General features: G+C 46.1%; 2 protein-coding genes across 4 annotated transcripts in view; one reads left to right on the top strand and one right to left on the bottom strand.

Annotated features, from left to right (window-relative positions):
* FICD (FIC domain protein adenylyltransferase) overlaps positions 1 to 23992 on the top strand; it is a 1034845-nt gene that overhangs the window by 689984 nt on the left and 320869 nt on the right. The gene's annotated exons all lie outside the window — the stretch shown is intronic.
* PLBD2 (phospholipase B domain containing 2) overlaps positions 6567 to 23992 on the bottom strand; it is a 126308-nt gene continuing 108882 nt past the window's right edge. Inside the window, exons 10-14 of one of the 3 annotated variants that reach the window (XR_010171121.1) lie at positions 22592 to 22663; positions 22256 to 22408; positions 21959 to 22121; positions 14105 to 14367; positions 6567 to 6866 (exon numbers count right to left, since the gene is read on the bottom strand). Coding sequence is in view for 2 of the 3 variants with exons in the window: in XM_063913281.1 (XP_063769351.1) it covers positions 14200 to 14367; positions 21959 to 22121; positions 22256 to 22408; positions 22592 to 22663 (556 nt within the window). In the remaining variant the exon portion in view is untranslated. Of the gene's footprint in view, positions 6867 to 13807; positions 14368 to 21958; positions 22122 to 22255; positions 22409 to 22591; positions 22664 to 23992 lie in introns of those variants that run through there. The other 2 variants (XM_063913282.1, XM_063913281.1) reach the window with 2 other exon arrangements.

Genomic DNA, 23992 nt, shown 5'->3' with positions numbered 1-23992 from the left:
GAGTATCATCATTTCGGCCATTACCTTGGTAAAGACCCGGGGTGCCGTGGACAATCCAAACGGCAGCGTCTGAAACTGATAGTGACAGTTCTGTACCACAAACCTGAGGTACCCTTGGTGAGAAGGGTAAATTGGGACGTGTAGGTAAGCATCTTTGATGTCCAGAGACACCATATAGTCCCCTTCTTCCAGGTTTGCAATCACTGTTCTGAGTGACTCCATCTTGAATTTGAACCTTTGTATGTAAGTGTTCAAGGATTTTAGGTTTAAAATTGGTCTCACCGAGCCGTCCGGCTTTGGTACCACAAATAGTGTGGAATAGTACCCCTTTCCCTGTTGTAGGAGGGGTACCTTGATTATCACCTGCTGGGAATACAGCTTGTGAATGGCTTCCAATACTGCCTCCCTGTCTGAGGGAGACGTCGGTAAAGCAGACTTTAGAAAACGGCGAGGGGGAGACGTCTCGAATTCCAATTTGTACCCCTGAGATACCACCTGAAGGATCCAGGGGTCCACTTGCGAGTGGGCCCACTGCGCACTGAACTTCTTGAGACGGGCCCCCACCGTGCCTGAGTCCGCTTGTAAAGCCCCAGCGTCATGCTGAGGACTTTGCGGAGGCGGGAGAGGGCTTTTGTTCCTGGGAACTGGCTGTTTGTTGCAGCCTTTTTCCTCTCCCTCTGCCACGGGGCAGAAAAGAGGCGCCTTTTGCCCGCTTGCCCTTATGGGGCCGAAAGGACTGCGCCTGATAGTATGGCGTCTTCTTAGGTTGAGAAGCTACCTGGGGTAAAAATGTGGATTTTCCAGCAGTTGCCGTGGCTACCAGGTCTGATAGACCTACCCCAAATAACTCCTGCCCCTTATAAGGCAATACTTCCATGTGCCTTTTAGAATCCGCATCACCTGACCACTGCCGCGTCCATAAACCTCTTCTTGCAGAAATGGACAGCGCGCTAACTCTTGATGCCAGTCGGCAAATATCCCTCTGTGCATCACGCATATATAGAAATGCATCCTTCAAATGCTCTATAGTCAATAATATACTGTCCCTGTCAAGGGTATCAATATTTTCAGTCAGGGAATCCGACCACGCCAGGCCCGCACTGCACATCCAGGCTGAGGCTATTGCTGGTCGCAGTATAACACCCGTGTGAGAGTATATACATTTTAGGATATTCTCCAGCTTTCTATCGGCAGGTTCCTTTAGGGCGGCCGTATCAGGAGAGGGTAGTGCTACCTGTTTAGACAAGCGTGTGAGCGCTTTATCCACCCTAGGGGGTGTTTCCCAACGTGCCCTATCCTCTGGCGGGAAAGGGTACGATGCCAATAACCTTTTAGGAATTATCAGTTTTTTATCGGGGGAAACCCACGCCTCATCACACACTTCATTTAATTCCTCGGATACAGGAAAAACTACAGGCAGTTTTTTCTCACCAAACATAATACCCTTCTTAGTGGTACTTGTATTATCAGAGATATGCAATACATTTTTCATTGCTTCAATCATGTAACGTGTGGCCCTAGTGGAAGTCACGTTTGTCTCCTCATCATCGACACTGGAGTCAGTATCCGTGTCTGTGTCTGCCATTTGAGGTAACGGGCGTTTTAAAGCCCCTGATGGCGTTTGAGACCCCTGGACAGGCACAAGCTGATTAGCCGGCTGTCTCATGTCGTCAACTGTCTGTCGTAAGGAGCTGACACTGTCACGCAGTTCCTTCCACAAGCTCATCCACTCAGGTGTCGACTCCCTAGGGGGAGCCTTTCTACGGCATTTTCTGGCCATACAATAATGGATTTTTTCATAGGCCTAACCCGCTTAACCAAGGGTATATACTTTGGGATCAGGAATAAGGAAACATGATCTGACTTTCCAATATGCGGGAGAACAACAGTCTCATAAGCAAGGTCCATATTAGTATACACTTGGTCAAGAATATTATCACCACGTGTGGGCACCTGAACATATTTATAAAATTTAGGTAGGACAGACTGTAAATCAGCTCGATTAAAATCCCCGGCAATAATAAAAGCAGCATGGGATCATCCTGAGGGGACATATCCTCTGCAGCATATGACACAGAATCCTTAGACATGGCTTATGTGAGACAGCAAGCACCCCACACACACACAGGGAAATGGCAGACAGAGTTTCCCCCCTAAGAATGCCAAGAGAGACAGAGTTTGGAGCCAACTCCCACACAGCGCTTTAGGAGATAAAGGACACCCTTTACCAGCGCCAGCTGTGTACCTTAATAGGTTACACCAGGCATGTCAAACTCGTGGCCATCTAGCTGTTGTGAAACTCCAAGTTCCAGCATGCTTTGCCACCATACCTTCCACTGATCAGCTGGTAAAGCATGCTGGGACTTGTAGTTTCACAACAGCTGGATGACCATGAGTTTGACATGCCTGGGTTACACAGTCTATTGCACAGCCTCCCCCCTCCACTACTACAACCCCATGTACCGTACAGATAGCTGGAGTTGATGTGGAGGGACAGCTCTCTCCTGTCAGCGTCTCTGCATGCAGGAAAGATGGGGCTGAACGCTGCTGGGTCCACTCTGAGAAGATCTGCCCCCTTTTCTGGAGCTGCTTCCCGCTCTGTTTGAATTTTATACTGGCCTGAGGAATTGTGCTGGCGGTGATCTGGGGTCCCCGACAGGCTTGCCGACGAGTGTAAGGTGTAGACGCTGGCTCAGGGCGCTCCTCACCACGCCGCACCAAGTACAGCTGAGCCCTGGAGCGCAGTTCGTACTGTGCTCCCTACCCTGTTGTCATCTTCACACCGGCTCCCCGCTTGTCAGGGGGGCCGGTGACCAACTCGCCACAGACGTCTTCTGGCTCTGTAAGGGGGTTGGCGGCATGCTGCTGGGGTGAGCGATCCCCTGTGGCAGGGAACGATCGATCCCCTCAGGAGCTCAGTGTCCTGTCAGTGGAGATAGTGGCCCAGACCCCTTAGGGCAGACACTACTCCCCCCCCTTAGTCCCACGAAGCAGGGAGGCTGTTGCCAGCAACCTCCCTGTGCCTAAACCCTATTCAAAAAATGAAACTAAAGAAACTCCTGTGGAGCTCCCTTGGCTGTGACCGGGTCCTCCGGGCACATATTGGGACCAGTCTATACCCCATGGTACTAATGTGGACCCCAGCATCCTCTAGGACATAAGAGAAAATCCCCTGTATAGTGCGACTTCAAGGCAGAGCACAAACAGAAGATTTAAGAGGTATGTGGTGACTGAAAAACACAGAAAAATACCAAAGTAGTATATCCTGTGAAACACTATATGGTAACCCTGACGCACTTAGCCCCCCGGCAGGGTACAGAATATAGGGATAGCAATATGTGCGAGATACACGAAATAGAGACCACACAGCAGCTATTGGCACACACTCAGTCACATAAACAATGCAGAAATTATTACAAACAATAAGACTGCACTGGACTAGCAATACGAAGTACAATCTGTACCACTAAGTAAAGCTATATAGGTATAGATATACATCCAGTCTTTACTGTGCATTGTTATATCACAGGGTACTTGTGCAAAATATCCCTGTAGTAATGCACTCTCTTAACCAACACTGTCTAAAGACATGTAGAATACTTAAGTGTCCTGTAAATGCACAGTGCTGATGACGCAGGCGGCTTTACAGAGAAGACTTTGCCCAGCAGTCCCAGATCAGCTCAGCATGTGTAATGGCGCCCAAATGCTGACAGGGAGTGAGTGATGCAGGGATGCAGCTCCAGGGCGGGAACATTAGCAGTAAATAGCGCCTTGGGGCTGGGGGACAGAGCCTTATCCCCTTGCTGGACTTCACCACCGGGTACTGCGTGCCTTATAAAAATTTGTTATCTACAGAATCCGACCTGTGACCAAGCCCTGGTGGTCTAGTGGGGTCCCAGTCTTCTAGAGACCGCGCTGGATCGAGATTAGCAGCGGGTACTGCCTGGGGGACCCTCTTACCTCCTCCAGAAAGCGGCCACACGATCCCAGAGAGCGGCGGTCAATGTGTGTGTGGGTCCTAATGAATCACCAGAGCCCTCCGCTGTAAGTACCCGGCAACCAGGGTGCGGGAGTATACAGCGCTGCTGGGAGGTCAGATATGACATATAGCACTCTCAAGTGCCTATGCTGCGGCCCTTTTCTTCATAAAAAGCTCTTTTAGATGCCTGCACTGCAGGCACAAACATACTAACTGAGCTCCTGTGACCGGAGGCAGGGATATAGAGGAGGCGGCGCTGTGTATCTTGGGAACAGTCAAAGCTTTTAGCCTGTTGGTGCCTCGGATCAAGATCCAACTCTACACCCAGATGTTATCCCTGTGGAACCCCAGTGTACCCCGCTGCAGAAATGTATTTTATATTGAATACAGTAGAATACATGTAACCAATGGAGAAACTAACAGTGGATCTGCAGATGAACGTCTAGCAAGGAAGATTAACCTCACAGCTGTATTCAGAATGAATTGTAGTGGTGAGAGTCTTTTTGGTAAGGACCAGTAAGAAGACTATTGCAATAATCAATGTGGGAGATGAGAGCATGGATTAGAGTTTTTGCAGTGTCTTTTGTAAGGTATGGTTGTATTTTGGATATGTTTTTTAGATGCTTGTAACATGATTGAGACGGATTGAATATGGGGAGCAAAGGACAGTTCTGAGTCAAGTATGACACCTAGACAGCAAGCTTGTGGATTGATTGTTGAGTTCTCAACAGTGATAGAGCTAGAGTTTGAGGTGGAGAGATGACATTCAAGAAACAGCAGAAAGACATTCAGTGACACGGACCAATACAGATGGTAACAAATCTGGGAAGAAAAGACAGATTTGAGTATCATCTGCGTACTGATGATACTGAAATCCAGAAGAGCTGATTAGTTTACCAAGAGAGGAGGTATAGATTGAAGAAAGCAGAGGACCTAAGACCGAGCCTTGTGGTACTCCAACTGAAAGAGGTAGCGAAGAGAAGGTGGATTCAGAGAAGCGAACACTGAAGGAGCGATTAGATAGGTAGGATAGGAACCAAGAGAGGACTGTGTCTTGAAGACCTGGGGATTGTAGTGTTTGTATGAGAAGAGAATGATCAGCGTCAAAAGCAGCAGAGAGATCTAGAAGAATAAAGTAGTGAGTAATGGCTTTTGGACTTCGCAGTGACTAGATCATTCACTACTTTAGTCAGTGCTGTCTCTGGAGTGTTGGGAACGAAAGCCTGATTGAAGTGGGTCAAATAAATTGTGTGATTTAAAAAAAGTGTGTGAGGCGAGTGTAGGCAAGTCTCTCAAGTAGCTTGGAGAGGCATGGGAGCGGAGAGATGGGACGGTAGTTTGAGGTCAGAATTTTTTTTCCAGAAGTAATCAGTGCATGCTTGAGCAGTGAGGTATGGAGGCATGAGCACTTAATGAGCTAGTAATTAGCGCTATAAGAGCACCTCCCCTCCAAACTCTCCTCAGTTTTGAACTTAACATGTGAAGAATAGATGGGAAAACTCCTTAAATCAACTTACTGATATATTTAACAAATGAGGGAGGGATCAAAGTGTCTTTATGACTAATTACAGAATAAAGCTCCTAATGCTGAAACTCTTCTAGCCAAAGTGATGGGCAGAAGAAGAAAAAACTATTTCCAAGTGATCCATTTTACATTCACTTCCTCTACTAGTTCAGTGGAGGAGCCTGAATAGCTTTTAACACCAGAATTAAAATCAATATTTCTATAGGATGCCTATATGGAGACTGAATAAGTATTACTCCTTGCACCAACGTTCTTTGAGAAAGTAAACGGACAAAGCAGAGTTCTAAAGAGAAACCCGTATTAAAAAAAAAAAAAAAACTCTAGGTAATGAAAAAGAAGTGTCTGAGACTTTATCGTAGGAGGGGTGGGAGAGGTATCAGTGCACGTTGTGTGCCGATATTGCTCCCCCCATGTATTAATACAACAGTGTGTGGCAAGTGGCTGTGTTTCCCTGTCATTGTTGGCACTGGTATCTAAAAGATAGCAGACCAATGTATGTACGGTCAGTTGCACTGACTGTTCCGACATCTGCAGCTATCGATTTCGACAGCTGGAGGTGTCATTGCAAGTGACAGGGGTGCGCAATGCCATACACTGACTCCCAGCCACCACTATTAATTAATATTTTAATGCGGTTCCTAGCAACAATGAATGTATGGCAGACGTTTCATTGCCACCCTATCTCCGCACGACAAAAACTTTTAATTATACACTTCTACGTATGGTAGGTGCGAACGTTTAAACAGGATCTAAAAAGTTGTGATAATTTCTACCCATTCGTCATACAACCAGACCTGTCCAATGAGACATTTTTAGCAGTGTAGAAATCTAAAAACCCAATCAGTCTGGTCTCAGCATGGGTGCTGCCTCTATTTATATTAAAGAATTTTCCTTTTAGGCTCAGGCACACTTCATTCATTTAACTTTATATTGCCAGCAGAAGAATAAAGATAATGTGTCATTTTGATAGGTATGAGAGAATAAAAACCCCACACCTTTATTCACAGACAAGAATGATTCAGTCATTAATTGGAATTTTATTTACAAGCATACAAGTTGCAAAAAAACAAACAAAAAATTAAAAAAAAACACCACTTTCAAAACGAGAACATTTTATATATTGAAAAAAATAAACACATAATCAGTATGTAATAGACTAGCAAGTATTGCCCAAGTGTAGCAGCTTCAAAAACATACATTGCATAGATATTTAGCACAGAGGCTGCAAAAATGATGTAAGTACCGGTATCTTTTTGGGATTGTTTTTTGTAGAGAACAACGTGACCTTGTTTTCTTGGGGAAATTAGGCCGGCTCTGAATTGATGAGACTCCGTTCTTTCAACCAACAATAGGATTTCTCATCTACAGTAAAAAGTTACCATTTAGAGAACGGGTGTGCAACATATGGAGACTTTGGATCCATCTACTGAGGGCAATACTTTGAATTCATACGATAAATACTCTCTTTAGAGGAGAAACGACCCAACACATCTGCAACTATGAGAACCATTTGCAATCTATAAAGTGCTAATGTAAAGTGTAACTCTTATACCCCTTTCACATCGCAAAAATAACCAGTTATCGACCCTGCATATTGCCGGGACGACATGGGTCAGTGTGCAATGTGAAAGGGCCCCATGAGAATTCCCGGGTCGCCTGACCCGGTAATTCAACCCAGGTACTAAAAAGGGTTATTCCCGGGTTGAATACCGGGTCAGTGGCAGCGTAAATGGATTCCCAGCGCCCCCCCGCCATGGCAACCGACCCGGCATTTTGCCGGGTCAGAAAACCAGCGCAGAGGCTTCAATGCCGGATCCCACCCGGGAAGGACCAGTTTCCAATTCCCGGGTGGGATCCGGCATTGGAGATCTGAAAAGGGTATTATACACACAGGCTGATCCACAGTAATTGGTAGGAGACTCCTTAATCCACCAAGAACCAATGACACCACAGGAGGAACAAGTCAAGCTAAATGGCTACCTTCACTATGTGCCTTAATAAAACACCCAGAACTTCAGGTTTTCACAAAATAGGAAACCTAAATGGGATATTAGATTGCATTTTAAAAACCACAAGCACACCCGCCAGCATAACCCTTCCACCTGGTACAAACGTGCTCTACTCTCCAACGCCCCACCTAACGGAAGTTTTTAAATCCTCAATTAATTAAGCCCAGGTTACTGCAATCATAAATTCAGAGGGGCAGCTTTTGGAGTGCAGTACTTTGTACAGGGCCACAGGGGGTACACTGAAACGTCTGAATAGGTTACTGTATTTCATAAAAGTAAATTAAAAAAAATGAACAAGGTATATAATTTTGTCATGGTGTAGTAAGTGGTCTTACACACTGCGTTACCCTCTCAAGCTGTTAGCTATGACAGCAACTGAGCTTCAAGTGGCAGGCCATAGCAAAAGCCTTCCGCCCCATCGCAACAATTCTGGATTCTCTGATTTTTTTAAATTTATTTAACGGAAAAAGAGAAAATAGGAATTTAATACCTACCGGTAAATTCCTTTTCTCGTAGTCTGTAGTGGATACTGGGGAATAGTAGATTACCATGGGGGTATAGATCTGGTCCATTGGAGCCTGGCACCTTAAAAAAAAAAATCAGTGTGCTGGCTCCTCCCCTCTATGCCCCTCCTAGCAGACACAGTCTAGGAAAACTCTGCCCAAGGAGACGGACATACTTTGAGAGAAGGATATAAACCCAAAAAGCGGTGAGGTAACGAACCAACACAAAACAATATCAAGATAGCAGAGCTAACCAGAACAGAGGAAAGCCACGCTAACTATAAGAAGGATAGCAACGCTAACTAAACATGGAACAGGGAAAGTAACAGCAAACCCAACCAAGAACACTTCCAACCCGGTAAACAGGAAACAAAGCACTGAGGCGGGCGCCCAGTATCCACTACGGACTACGAGAAAAGGAATTACTGGTAGGAATTAAATTCCTATTTTCTCCAACGTCCTCGTGGATACTGGGGAATAATAGATTATATGGGGAAGTCCCAAAGCTCCCAGAATGGGTGGGAGAGTGCCTAGACCCCTGCAAAACCGCCTGACCAAACTGAAGGTCATCCTTGGCCAAGGTGTCGAACCCATAAAAACTTTACAAACGTGTTCGAACCAGACCAAGTAGCTGCCTGGTACAACTGTAAGGCCGAGACACCCCAAGCAGCCTCCCAGGAAGAACCCACCGACCTTGTGGAGAGGGCCCGATTAGAACTCGGCAGCGGCAGAGCAGCCGAAGTATAGGCTTATTGAATATTCAATTTGAGCCAACGAGCAATGGATTGTTTGGAGGCAGGGCAACCAAATTTTAGTAGCAACATTAAAAGGACAAAAAGCAAGTCAGACTTCTTGTGATGAGCAGTCCTTCTGATGTAAATCCTCAAAGCCCTCACCACATCCAGGAACTTTGGAGCAACGTTAGTGTCAGACAACACTGGAACCACAACTGGCTGAGTTACACGAAAGGCCGACACTACCTTTGGCAAAAAACTGTGGGCGAGTTCTGAGCTCCGCCCTATCCTCATGAAATATCAAGTACGGGCTCTTATAGGATAAGGCCACCCAATTCCGGCACACGGCTTGCAGAGGCTAAGGCCACCAACATGACTGTCTTCAACGTTAGATGTTTCAAGTCTACCCTATGCAAGGGTTCAAACCAGTCCGACTAGAGAAAAGTCAAGACGACATTGAGATCCCACGGAGCCGCGGGAGGGACAAAGGGAGGTGCATAACCCCCTTTAGAAAATAAGTCTGTACTTCAGGAAGTACCACCAGTTGTTTCTGGAAGAAGATGGAGAGAGCGGAAATCTGAACTTTGATAGAGCCTATCGTAGGCCCTTATCCACGCTCGCTTCCAGGTACAGTAGAAAAAGAGCCCAGATGAAAATCTACAGGGGAATATTTTCTACCCTCGCACCACAAAAAAATATTTCTTCCAAATACGGTGGTAATGTTTGGATGTACCCACCTTATGGGCCTGGATCATAGTTGAAAAAACCTTGGATGGGATACCCGTTGTGGTTAAAATTTCCCTCAACTTCCAAGCCGTAAGTCTGGATAGACAAACGGCCCTTGCTGAAGAAGGTCCTTGAGAAGTGGCAGAGGCCAGGGTTCCTCCAGAGAAAGTCAGGAGGTCCACATATCAGGCCCACCGAGGCCAATCCGGGGCAATTAGAATTGCCTGAACTCTTTCCTTTTTGAGTCTTTTTAGAACTCTTGGAATAAGAGGAATTGCAGAAAACAGGTAAACTAACTGGTAAGTCCACTACGTCATCAGAGCATCTACTGCTATCGCCTGCGGGTCCCCCGTTCTGGAACAAACAACTGAGCTTCTTGTTGAGATGAGAAGCCATCAAGTCTACTCATGGACAATCCCACCGGTGAACAAGTTGTCGAAACACCTGAGGGTGAAGGCCCCATTCCCCCGGATGGAGGTCGTGCCTGCTTAGGAAGTCCGCTTTCCAGATGTCCACTCCTTAAATGTAAATGGCTGAGATGGCCCTTGCGTTGGCTTCCGCCCAGAGGAGTATTCTCAACACCTCTCGCATTGCGGCCCTGCTTCTTGATCCTGTCGGTTGATGTACGCTACTGCCGTGGCGTTGTCCGGCTGCACCTGGATGGCCTGATTCCGAAGGAGGTATGAGGCCTGTAGAAGAGCATTGTAAATTGCAGAGTTCCAGGATGTTGATTGGAAAAGGCAGATTCCCGACACGACCATGTACCCTAGAACCGCGCCCCTTGGTCCAAGACTGGGTATTGAAACTCTGACCTTCCACAAGATGGGAGGCTTGTAGCCACCATAGTAAGGATATCCTTGCTTTTGGCGACAGGGTTATATGCTGATGTATGTGCAGGTGAGATCCCGACCATTTGTCCAACATATCCAGTTGAAATGGCTGTGCATGGAACCTGACGTACTGTATTGCCTCGTAGGAGGCCACCATCTTGCCCAGCAAGCGAATGCAAAGATGAATTGAGATCCTGCATGGTTTCAGTACCAAACGGACCATAGTTTGAATAGACAGAGCCTTGTTCATTGGAAGGTAAACCTTCTGAGAGACTGTATCCAGGATCATTCCCAGGAATAGAATTCTCTGAGATGGTTCCAGGTGAGGTTTCTGGAAACTGAGGATCCATCCATGGTCTGGAAGCAGACAAGTAGTCAAGCCGATGCTGCGCAGCAGCTGTTCCCGGGACACCGCCTTTATCAGGAGCTCGTCCAGGTACGGGATTATGTTGACACCCATCATGTGCAATTGTAGCATCATCTCCGCCATGACTTTCGTGAATACCCTTGGGGCTGTGGAGAGACCAAAGGGTAAGGCCTGAAACTGGAAATGTTGGTCCAGTACAGCAAACTGGAGGAACGCTTGGTGAGGGGGCCATATTGGGATATGCAGGCATGCATCCTTGATATCCAGGGACATTAGAAACTCCCCCTCCTCCAGACTTTTAATGCTCTTAGTGATTCCATCTTGTATTTGAACACTCGAAGATAAGGTATATGGTGAAAACAAAGCGCTAAATATAAACAATGCTTAAATAAGGCAAGAAAAAAAAATGAAAACAAATAAGAATAAAAAACTAAAAATAAAGAAAAATAAAAAAAATGATAAGAAATAAACAAATGTTTAAGCTCTTTTTTTGGATTATTGCAGCTTTGTCCGGTAAGTATTTGTAATGGAGTCCGTATTTATGCCGTACACCGCCTCTGTTAACTAAGCCATCCCTATGCTCTAACCTTATGCTCTGGAGTTTCGAAGCTGGAGCTTGTTGTTGCTCCAGCCACGAAACTCCGGAGCTTAAAATTCACACATACAGGCGCGACAAACGTTTCTATAAACTCGAAGATAAGGTTTCAGGGATTTGAGGTTCAAGATCGGCCGTACAGAGCCGTCCGGCTTCGGGAATACAAAGAGACTTGAGTAAAACCCCTTTGTGTGCAGCGGAGGAGGTACTGGAACAGTAACTCCTGTAGAAAACAGTTTTTGCACTGCCTCTTGCAAGGAAACTCTTGCTACAGATGAAGCTGATAAGCCTAACCTGAAGAATCTGAGAGGAGGGAGTTCCTGAAATTCCAGAAGGTATCCATGGGATATGAGGTCCCTCACCCAAGGATCCCGGCAGGACTCTGCCCATATGTTGGCGAACTGTTGAAGGCGAGCACCTACCTGAAAGTCGCCTTGCTGCTGGGGCCAACAGTCACGCAGAGGGCTTCGTGGAAGAGAATCCGGAGGCCTTGTCCGAAGTTCCATCCTGAGGTAGTGTAAACAACCCTTTCACAATATCATCAGACCATTTTAACATGGCTCTAGAAATCCAGCCGCAAAGTATGGTAGGGCGTTTGGCTACTCCTGGTGCAGTATAAATTGATTTAACAGTGGTCTCAATCTTACGATCAGCTGGTTCTCTGAGAGAAATATCCCCAGGTACAGGTAGTACACTTCTACGTGACAGCCTGGACACAGAGATATCCACTGTTGGAAGGATTTCCCAGATCCATTTGGAGGTAACACTTTTTGCCAGGATTTATCCATGCTGCCTTAGCCAGGGAATCTAATTCCTCAGAAAGCGGGAAGGTTGCAGAGGACTTTGGTTTCACGTTAAAACACAATTCCGCTGCTGGTTCTACTTCCTTATCCGGGATATTGAGCAACTCTCTAATAGCATAAATGAGGGCCTCAACTCCTGGGGACAGGAAATTATCCTCATCCACTTCTGCATCTCTCTCATATAACACTGGTAATTCAGAGTCAGATTGCAATATCTGTGGGAGAGTGCATTTAGAAGAGACACCGGGGGGGGGGGGGGGTTGCGGCAGAGGAGCCCTCCTGTGGTCAGCAGCAGCTAACATGAAAAGGTCCATATACTGTTTCAGGGTTTGCCTTTCTTGCTTAGCCAGCTCTGAATTTATCCTTTTAATCATAGTTTTAAATGATTCCATCCACTCAGGTTCCTGCATATTACTACCCTGTGAAGGTAGTGAGCATTGGGTACACATTAGGGACCCCTGTGAGGAAGGTGTAAGCCTAGCCTTCCATGAAGTACACGCAGACTTATTTGCAGACATGCCTTAGTAGAAAACACAGTAGTTGTCTGGAATAAGTGTGCTGTCTCACTAACAACAGTGAATGGAGTGACTGAGAAATGGGACCAGCACACAACCCCAATGACAAAAGACACCCAGCGGGGCGCTGCTCTATGTGCAATTTACCTCTCAGCGGTATAACCACTGACTGACTATGTGCTCCCCCTCTTCACTATAACCCTATTACCATACAATTGGCGATTCAGTGGATACTGTGGAAGAGCAGTCTCTGCATGCAGCCTATTCAGAGCAGCAGCAGCAGGAAATGGCGCCTTTTAGCCTCTGGTCACGCTCTCCGGGAAGCCCTGCCCCTTTAATGGCGCGCAGTCCCTCTATGTTATTTACACTGGCTTCTCCATGTATGTGTAAAAAAAAAAAAAAAAAAAAAAGTGCTCAACCCCCTTTTACGAGTATAATGCCAGTGTGGAAATACAGCGGGAACTGCGGCCGTAGCCGGGTGACCACTGTCCCTTCATGCCGCCATTTGAACAAGGGACCCGCTAACCGTGACTCTGCTGTAGTACGCACCGCGTCGGCATCTGTTAGGGGTGGCGGCATGCTGCCGGCATGGGCTCACTCTGGGAGTGTGAGAAACATCACCAAAAGGAGCTCAATGTCCTGTCAGCGGGGATACAAATCATTAACTCTTTAGGAAGTTGGTTCGGTCCCCCCCAAGACCCACGAAGCAGGCAGACTGGTTGCCAACCAGTGTGCCTGAAAATAAACTAAAATACATTTCTGAAGAAAACTCTCTGGAGAGCAACAGAACGCACCCGGCTCCTTGTGCACATTTTTCTAAACAGTCTGCTAGAAGGAGCATAGAAGGGAGGAGCCAGGACACACTAAGGATTTCTTAAAGTGCCAGGCTCCAATGGACCTGATCTACACCCCCATGGTAATTATTCCCCAGTATCCACTAGGACGTTAGAGAAAGTACAAAGTTAAAGATTACCCCCCACTTTAAAAAATAAATTATCTAAATCTCCTCTATACCTCATATTAGTACTTTGTTGACAGCTACAATTTGCTGTGTTTCGCATAGTCCTAACCGTACATATAACAGTGACCCCTGCTCATCACATTTGGCATAGCTCAGTTCTCCCCATAACAATAAACATCTAACACTGTGGCTTAAAAGGTCCCATCTGTACTCAAGTGCCATAAATCTGACAAAAATAGTGAACTGTCCCCACAGTACTATCATCTGGAAGGAAGGGAATTTAATACAGTTATACAGTGGAAAATCCTTTATTGCAGGGAGTCGCTTGTCAGGAGCTTCACCTGCTGAGTAAATTAACTCACATTAGAGAAAGTTATTCATGAGCCACCACAACTTTTGCGTTCATATTTCTAGCGTCACATTACCATATAAGCAAAAGTAGCAGCTCTTTGATTGTTCACTTAAACTCGATAGCTGTGCAAATTAATGTCATGCACAATAATTTCCCTTTAGCGAGTTAGTTAATCCCTTTCAAAAGCGTTCAATCACACAAATACCTTTGGCAAACAGTGGCCAAACACTGGAATCCATATTGAGATGGTCAATTGATACCAGTTAAACTCAAGTCCAGACTAGCACAAAAATCAGCATCTTAATCCCAACGGATGACAATGGGATTGAATTTCCAGAGGTCCGGGTGACCCATGTGCGTGAGATTGCGGAATGGCGATGTGCTCCATTCAAATGGGGGAACCTGATCCCATGTAGGACCATTCACAGCCATCATTATATGACGCTTGGCAAAGTCATAGCTAGTCACCTGTTGAGAGAGATGAATAATGTTAATCTAGTTAACTTCCAGCACAGGACGCCTCCATGGCAAAAATATATACAAGTTAGGAATTTACACTTAGTACAAAGTGGTATTCTAAAACTTTCGACTATTTCAGATTATTCACTGGGCTTGAATTGCTTAAAATGGAAAAAGGGGGTAGAGGTCACAATAAAAATAAATAAAAAAATAAATACACACCTCACAAAAATAACCCCCAACCAATCATTGAGTTTTTGTATGACTATGGTTCTTCTGTTTGAAGTCATACGTACTGTAATGCTTTCTAAGCTAGGCGTTACTATGATGGTAATAGTTTTTATGCTTGCTGTAGTGTATTGCTGTATATTCCACCCCCCTTTTGCCTTTTGTTTTCACCTTCCTCCCGTTTGACAGTGAATGAAAATCCTTTCAATAAACATTTTGCAAAAGAAAAAAAAAAAAAAAAACCCCAACATGTTGGCAAAAACTGGAAAATAATGTCAATTTCAGAAACGTCAGCAAATGGCATTTTAAACTAAAATAGCTACAGAATTTTTCAGGACCATGCAATATCCTCTAGCTCACACCTACTTTGTCAGCTGCTCATACTACAGCAAGATAATGACCCAAAACATACCTCCAAGCTATGTCAGAACTACCTTCGAAGAAAAGCAATGTTTAGATACCATGTACTTGTCCTACACAGTCATGTACTATAAGGTTTTGTTTTCTTGTTTTGCTTATTTGTTTATGTACTTTGTTAGGCACTGCGGAACCCTAGTGGCAGCATATAAAAAAAAAAAAAAAAAAAAAAAATAATAATAAAAAAAATCAATCATCAACGTTGTATACTTCAAATTATGAAATTACCAACAGTGTCTCCAGACCTAAACACCATTGAGCTGGTTTCGGTTGAACAGGACAGAAAGGTGAAAACAAAGCAACACTTTTGTGGGAACTTCTGCAACAATGGGTGTGATTTAGACCTGATCGTTAGGCTACAAACTTTGCTGTCCTGCATTCAGATAGTCGCCGCCCACAGGGGGAGTGTAAATTCGCTGTGCAGTGTGCGATCGCATGTGTACACCCAGCTACAAAATTCCAGTGTGTGCAGCCCAGGACTTACTCCTACAATGCGATGAAAGCAGCCTGATCGGGGCTGGAGCCGATGTCAGACACTCTCCCTGATAACGCTTGGTAACGCCTGCGTTCTCCCTGACACTCCCAATAAACGCTCAGCTACCACCCACAAACTGCTCCTTCCTGTCAAATGCCCATGCAATCAGATTTTTCGCACCATCCTGTCGCTGACCAGCGATGCCCTTTGTTACTCGACGCACGTGCGCATTGCGGTGCCTACACATGTGCAATGCAAGATTGCCCGCTGTGCAAAAAATAGTATATTGGTACTTACCAGGTAAATCCTTTTCTTTGAATCCATAGGGGGCACTGGAGTACTCTTGGGATATGGACGGCTTCCGCAGGAACAAGGCACTCGATATTTAAATTTAGAACTCTCCTCCCCTCCATATCTCAGAGTACCTCAGTGTTTTTTACTGAGCCGAACAGGAGCTATAGAGAGGTTGACAATGGAGAATTACATATAACATAATGGACAACAATAAAGTTGACACATAACGTGACTGACAACTAAACAGTTGGCACTATAACCGATAGAACTTGAAACTTTGAACCAGTCGGTGAGAATGTGTTACCATAAGATCCACTGAACGTACCACCAACCAGGTAAAACTGCTCTGGGTGGGCGTCCAGTGCCCCCTATGGATTCAAAGAAAAGGATTTACCTGGTAAGTACCAAAATCCTATTTTCTTTTTCATCCACTAGGGGTCACTGGAGTACTCTTGGGACGTACCAAAGCTTCCCCCGTGGGCGGGAGAGCAGTTTGGCACCTGTAACACTAGGCGGCCAAAGCTAGATGCTGATGCCGCAAACGCATCAAACTTGTAAAAGCGCACAAACGTGTGCACTGATGACCATGTAGCCGCACGGCAAAGCTGCGTCGTAGAAGCCCCACGACCAGCTGCCCGTGAAGTTCCCACAGAACATGTAGAATGAGCTGTTACTGATGTAGGCGGCTGTAACCTAGCATGAAGGTAAGCCTGACGTATGGTCAGTTTTATCCATCTGGATAAGGTCTGCTTAGAAGCTGGCCAACCCATCTTGGCAGCATCACAGAGAACAAACAACGTATCCGTCTTACGAACTGTAGACGTTCGGGATACATAAAAGCGTAATGCGCGTACCACATCCAAAGTTCCAGAATCTTCTGTTAACACAGGAACTACTATTGGTTGATTGATGTGAAAAGATGACACTACCTTTGGTAAGAAAGCGGAATTCGTCCGAAGTTCCGCTCTGTCATCATGAAACACCAAATACGGTTGCTTGCATGACAAGGCACCCAAATCTGAAACACGCCTTGCTGAAGCTAAGGCTAGGAGAAAATTTTTTTCCAAGTGAGAAACTTAATATCCACTTGTTGTAAGGGTTCAAAATATGAAGACTGTAAGAAATTTAAAACCAGATTGAAGTCCCATGGCGCCGTAGGTGGAATGAATGGAGGCTGTACTCTGAGGACACCTTGCAGAAAGGTGTGTACAGACGGCAATAGAGCCAATCGCCTTTGAAAGTATATTGACAAAGCAGATACCTGCACCTTTAGTGTAGATAAACGCAGTCCTCCATCTAACCCAGTCTGTAGAAATAGCAAAAGACGGGATAACTTGAAAGATGATGTCGGAAACTTCCGAGCTTCACACCAACCTATATAGGCACGCCAAATTCTGTAATAATGAGCTGCCGTAACTGGCTTCCTAGCTCGTAACATGGTTGGTATAACAGATTCTGGAATGCCCTCTCTTCTTAAGATGGCGGTCGCAACAGCCACCCTGTCAAACGCAGCCGCGGTAAATCGGGGTAAAGGAATGGACCCTGTTGTAACAGGTCCGGACGAAGTGGGAGTGGCCAAGGATAGTCTGCGAGTAGTCCGCGGAGATCCGAGAACCAAGCTCTCCGAGGCCAATGAGGCGCCACTAGTATGACTGTGGCGGACTCTCTTTTGATCCGTTTTAGCAACAGAGGGAGCAGCGGAAACGGTGGAAACAGATACACGAGGCTGTACGGCCACGCGATTGTGAGAGCATCCACCGCCACTACCTTTGGATCTCGCGTTCTGGACACATACTGGGGCGTTTGGTGATTGTGGAGAGATGCCATCAGGTCCACTTGAGGGTAACCCCACCTTTGGACCAACATGTGAAACACTTCGGGATTTAATGCCCATTCTCCTGGATGAAAATCCCGACGGCTGAGATAATCCGCCTCCCAGTTGTCCACTCCCGGAATGAACACTGCCGACAATATCACTTGGTGATGCTCGGCCCAATTGAGGATTCGAGCTACTTGCCGCATTGCCATGCGGCTTCTCGTTCCTCCTTGTTTGTTGATGTACGCGACCGCCGTCGCGTTGTCTGACTGCACCTGGACAGTCTGAGACCGAAGCATGTGCACTGCTCGTCGTAGCGCATTGTAAATTGCCCGGAGTTCCAGGACATTTATAGGCAGCAATCTTTCGTGATCCGCCCAGAAACCCTGGAGCTGACAATTTTGAACTACAGCTCCCCAACCTCTGAGACTCGCGTCCGTCGTTAGAATTATCCAATTCCATGCGCCGAACAGTTTCCCTGCGGTTAGATTGTGTACTTTGAGCCACCAGAGTAGAGATACTCTGGCCCGTGGCGACAACCTCACCCTGTGGTCAATCTGCAGATGCGAGCCCGACCACTGTGCGAGCACATCCAGTTGAAAAGGACGTGAGTGAAATCTCCCGAACTGAAGAGCTTTGAAAGCCGCCACCATTGTGCTAAGAGGCGAATGCACAAATGTACAGAGACTGTGCGTGGCTTGAGCACTAATTGTACCAGATGACGAATGATCTGTACTTTCTATTCTGGTAGGTAAATTCTTTGATTTACCGTATCGAGAATCATACCTAGGAATTGAAGACGTTGAGACGGAATCAGATGTGATTTCTTGAAATTGACAATCCAACCGTGCTGAACTAGTACATCGTACGTTAGCAACGCATGTTGGAGGAGCATCTGTTGAGACGAAGCTTTGATGAGCAGATCGTCCAAGTACGGAACTATTATCACTCCCAGGGATCTGAGATGAGCTATCATCACAGACATCACTTTGGTGAATACCCGAGGCGCTGACGAGAGGCCAAACGGTAGAGCCTGAAACTGGTAATGGTTCTGCCGTATTGCAAACCGCAAAAACCCCTGATGAGGTGGCCAAATCGGAATGTGTAAGTACGCATCCTTGAGATCCAGCGCAATCATGAATTCCTGTGGCTCTAATCCTGCAATTACTGACCGCAGAGATTCCATCTTGAATCTGTAGTAAGTGACGTACTGATTGAGGCCCTTCAAGTTCAATATTGGCCTGACCGAGCCATCCGGCTTTGGTACCACAAACAGATTGGAATAATAACCCTGACCTTGTTGGTGTACAGGGACCGGAATCAAAACTGCTGAATCCAGCAGAGACTGAATGGCAATTTGCAGAACCGCCCTCTTGTCGTCCGACACAGGCAGTCCTGTCTTGAAAAACCGCAGTGGCGGGAGACAGTTGAACTCTATTTTGTAACCTTTTAACAGTAAATTGCGGATCCATCCATCTGTGGACGTCTGGAACCACGCCAAATGGAACGTCTGAAGGCGTGCTCCCACAATTGGAGATCCAAGATGGGCTGGGAGTCCGTCATGCCACTGGCTTGTCGGTGACCTTCGCGTCTTGACGACTGGTGTTGGTTTGTTGGAAACCACGCCCTCGACCTAGTCTACCAGGCGTGGCTGGTCCTCTACCACGGCCTCGAAAGGGCTGAGGCCGAAAGGATTTGAACGCCGGGCCAGAGTATTTCCGTCTAGGTACCGTTGGAGGCAATGGTAAGAAAACAGACTTTCCTCCCGTGGCCTCAGAAATCCATTTGTCCAATTCAGGACCAAACAACTTCTTGCCACCGTAAGGTAACGCCTCTATATCTCTTTTGACCTCCGCCTCCGCTTGCCAAGAACGCAGCCAGAATGCTCGTCGTGCTGTAACTAACGACGATGAAAGGCGAGAAGTGAGCTGACAGACGTCAGTAGAAGCTGTACATAGATAATCAGCAGCTTCCCAGATTTGCTCAGCGAGAAGTATAAGGTGATCGTCACGTAGGGCAGACTTGAGTTCTGTTATCCATACCATTAGCGCCTTAGTTACCCAAATGCCAACCAACCCAGGTCTAACCTACACACCTGCTGCTATATACATGGACTTTAGCATAGCTTCTATTTTACGGTCTGAAGGGTCTTTTAAGCGTAGTAGCCGTTGGTACTGGTATGGTTAATTTCTTTGTAAGTTAAGACACAGACGAATCCACCAATGGCGGATTCTCCCATGTAGTTGTCACAGACTCTGGAAACGGGTAACTAGACTTAAATCTGCGAGGTATAGAAAACAGTTTATCCGGATTCTTTCGTATTTCTAGTAACATCTTATTAAGAGATTCCGAAACAGGAAAACACATTGAAGTCCTCTGTCGTTTAGTAAAAACAACTTCATCATTTGTCAGAGGCTCCTCAGTTTCTGTAAACTTCAGGGACTGATGCACCGCTCTGATGAGATTATCAATGCCTGGGCTGTCAAAATCTTCACTATCTGACTGCTGGTCTACTTCGCCCTCCTCACCTTCATCTTGCGCAATGAGGTCTGGCATAGAATCGTCAGAATGCAACATAGCAGAAACTGGTAAATCATAAGACAAATTAAATTTATCCCTACTACCCAAAATGGACTTGGACTTTTGGCAAGGCTGAGACCCCTCCGGTAGTTCTAGCGGTCTCACCCTAGACTCAGATCTTGCCGCTTCCCGCTCCTGTCGCGCGGGGCCAATTCTGATTGCAATCCAGCCATGACATCTACTAGCATAGCCCATGGAGGGTCCGGGGATGAAACCGGCTTTGAAACTGGAGCCGAAATTGTATTCGTAGCTGAATCCACAAAACATACTGTACATGTGGTAGATCCATTCGGTAACACACTCTTACAGACATGGCAGGGAAACTGCTTTTTTGTTTTTGCTGGTGCCTTACTCATTATGCAGACAGACAACACAATATACAAAGACAGACAACTTGCACTAGTACTAAGGTGTGTGTAATATATATATATATATATCTGGCTAAGTGCAGTACACGTGGCCAGTACTATATGAAATCTGATCCCAAATTCCCACTAACACCCCTGCGCCTTCCGGTGGAGTAGAGATGTAGTACAGGAACGTTCTGGAATCACAACAGGAAGAAACAGGAAGCATGGTTAAAATGGCCCCCATGCCATGCTTACAGTCCTGATCACAGTGCAGGGTATATTCCTATAGCCTGTAACTATTGCAGCAAAGTAACCAGTTAAAATAGGCTTAACAGCCTATGTCATTATTGCTGTAACCCCCGCAGCCCACCGCTAATGCATGCCGCCTTTCCCCCCCGTCTTCTCCCTCCCCTGTGGCCCGGGTACCGCTGTCTGAGCGTGAGTTACCAGGGAGCGGGTTCCGAGATCGGGTGCAGGGAGCGCTGTAGTGGAGAGCGGGCCTGCAGCGGCGGCCGGCGGGTGTGAGCAGCGGGTGGCGGGTCTTAGCGGCGGAGGAGCGGTCATGACGGCGCTGATCGGAGCGGTTGCCGGAGCGGCTGGGGCGGGCGGCCTGTTAAGAGAGGCGGGTGCGGGCGTCTGTTAACCTTATCCCCACAGCGGGGCGGCAGCGTGCGCTGACCGTCCCGTCCCCCTAGCATACCTGACTCCAGTAGCGATGGCTGTGACGGGGCTTCTATCTGTAAGCTCCGTCCAGCTCTTGCAGCAGTCAGTGAGCTGCGTGTGGCTGTGAGGGTGCTCTTTGTGAGGACCGACACGTCATGCGCTGTCTCCGTGCAGCGGCACTATCCCAGACCCACGTTTTTACAGAAACTGGGAAGGGATGTGCTGATGTAAAAAAGTAAAAATTAAAAGAAAAATCAAAAATAAAAATATTCAAAAGAAGTGTGGTTAAGCTCCACACAAGCCTTGTTGCTACTATGAGCACAGAAAAAACACTGAGGTACTCTGGGATATGGAGGGGAGGAGAGTTCTAAATTTAAATATTCAGTGCCTTGTTCCTGCGGAAGCCGTCCATATCCCAAGAGTACTCCAGTGACCCCTAGTGGATGAAAAAGAAATACACAGCAGCAAACAGGTCTGAATCACCCCCAATGTTAGAAATAACGTCCCAATCTCTAATTGCTTGTTTGTGCCTATAATTTCAGAGCATACTGAGATATAACAAGTGCACATTACAATAACTAGAAAAACTGGGGTATAAAGATAGAAACTAGAGACGAAAAAAGCAAAAGGACATTTGCAACAGGTTTTCTTTTGTTTTATACGTATTCCCAAAAATCATTGCATGCTATTAATAGTTCAGCAGTTCCAACATCAGAACTTCTGTATTTTAAGAGTGAACATTTTTTATTTATTTATTTTTTTTAAATCACCACCCACCTTCATATCTGTGCCTCCATGTTGCCGCTGTCGCATAGCTCCAAATGGGTAAGTACCATTAGCTGAGTTAAGATCAGACCGAGCAGAGATTGCATTCTCCCCATTCTGCTTGGGAGTACAACTTTCACAGCGTGAAAGAGGATCGTGAAGGAAATCATTGTATCTGAAATATGAAAATGCCATCATTATTCTCAGTAGTGTCTGTACCAAGTGATACGCCACTGAAACCAGATGTTTACTTTATAAATACATATCTAGCAGTAACAGCATAACAGGAGTTCATAGGTCACATCTCACCGCATGAGCTTCACCATAGAGGACAAATCCTGCACAAAGGTCTGATTCCTGTGGAATATCTGGGCCCGGGGTGTTTTGGAATAACTAAACCAGTCTCCATACTGCTCCACAAGGGCTGCCTGTCCACTTGCGTTAAAAATCTCTGTGAAGTACCTACAAGAAAAGACCAGAATAAAGTACAATGCCTGATCCCTCTGCTTTATGACGCTTCTCACTGAACCATGCTAGCACTAAATCTACACCCTCCTGAACCACACTAGAGACAGAGCTGAATACTTTCCTTCGACATATACTTTGTGATAACCAAACTATACATGCACAGGCACAAGTACTTACGGAACATTGTAACTGGCCCAATATCCGGTTTGGTAAAGAAGATCAGATTTATCCTCTGCAATCACCATCCCTCTATATTCGATAGAATGTAAGCGAAAAAAAAAAAAAAAAAAAAAAAGTTTGCGACACAGTAAAAACACATTGCAGCCTTTAAACCATTTAACATTTAAAAAAAAAAAAAAAAAAAAAAAAAAAAAAATATATATAAGATTTTAAACCTACCGGTAAATCTTTTTTTCCTAGTCCGTAGAGGATGCTGGGCACTCCATAAGGACCATGGGGTATAGACGGCTCCGCAGGAGACATGGGCACTATAAAGAACTTTAGAATGGGTGTGCACTGGCTCCTCCCTCTATGCCCCTCCTCCAGACCTCAGTTAGATAAACTGTGCCCAGAGGAGACGGACGGTACGAGGAAAGGATTTTTGTTAATCCAAGGGCAAGATTCATATCAGCCCACATCATCCACACCGTATAACCTGGATTATACGAACCAGTCAACAGTATGAAACAAAACAGCATCAGCCAAAGACTGATCAAAACTGTAACATAACCCTTATGTAAGCAATAACTATATACAAGTCTTGCAGAATTCAGTCCGCACTGGGACGGGCGCCCAGCATCCTCTACGGACTAGGAGAAAAAGATTTACCGGTAGGTTTAAAATCTTATTTTCTCTTACGTCCCTGAGGATGCTGGGGACTCCGTAAGGACCATGGGGATTATACCAAAGCTCCAGACCGGGCGGGAGAGTGTGGATGACTCTGCAGCACCGATTGAGCAAATATTAGGTCCTCCTCAGCCAAGGTATCAAACTTGTAGAATTTAGCAAAAGTGTTTGAACCCGACCAAGTCGCCGCTCGTCAAAGCTGTAATGTCGAGACGCCTCGGGCAGCTGCCCAAGAAGAGCCCACCTTCCTAGTGGAATGGGCCTTAACCGAATTTGGTAACGGCAATCCAGCCGTAGAATGAGCCTGCTGAAACGTGTTACAGATCCAGCGAGCAATAGTCTGCTTAGAAGCAGGAACGCCAACCTTGTTGGCTGCATACAGGACAAACAGAGCCTCTGTTTTCCTAACCCGAGCAGTCCTGGCTACATACATTTTCAAGGTCCTGACTACATCAAAGGACTTGGAATCCTCCAAGTCCCCCGTAGCCACAGGCACCACAATAGGTTGGTTCATATGAAACCACCTTAGGCAAAAATTGAGGACGAGTCCGCAATTCTGCTCTATCCACATGGAAAATCAGATAGGGGCTTTTGTGAGACAAAGCCGCCAATTCAGACACCCGCCTTGCAGATGCCAAGGCTAACAACATGACCACCTTCCAAGTGAGAAATTTTAATTCCACCGTTTGAAGAGGCTCAAACGAGTGAGATATCAGGAACTGTAACACCACA

This window comes from Pseudophryne corroboree, chromosome 1 (assembly GCF_028390025.1).
Source record: "Pseudophryne corroboree isolate aPseCor3 chromosome 1, aPseCor3.hap2, whole genome shotgun sequence".
Lineage (NCBI taxonomy): Eukaryota > Metazoa > Chordata > Amphibia > Anura > Myobatrachidae > Pseudophryne > Pseudophryne corroboree.
The sequence above is the reverse complement of the archived record's forward strand: the minus strand, read 5'-3'. Positions and strand labels throughout refer to the sequence as shown.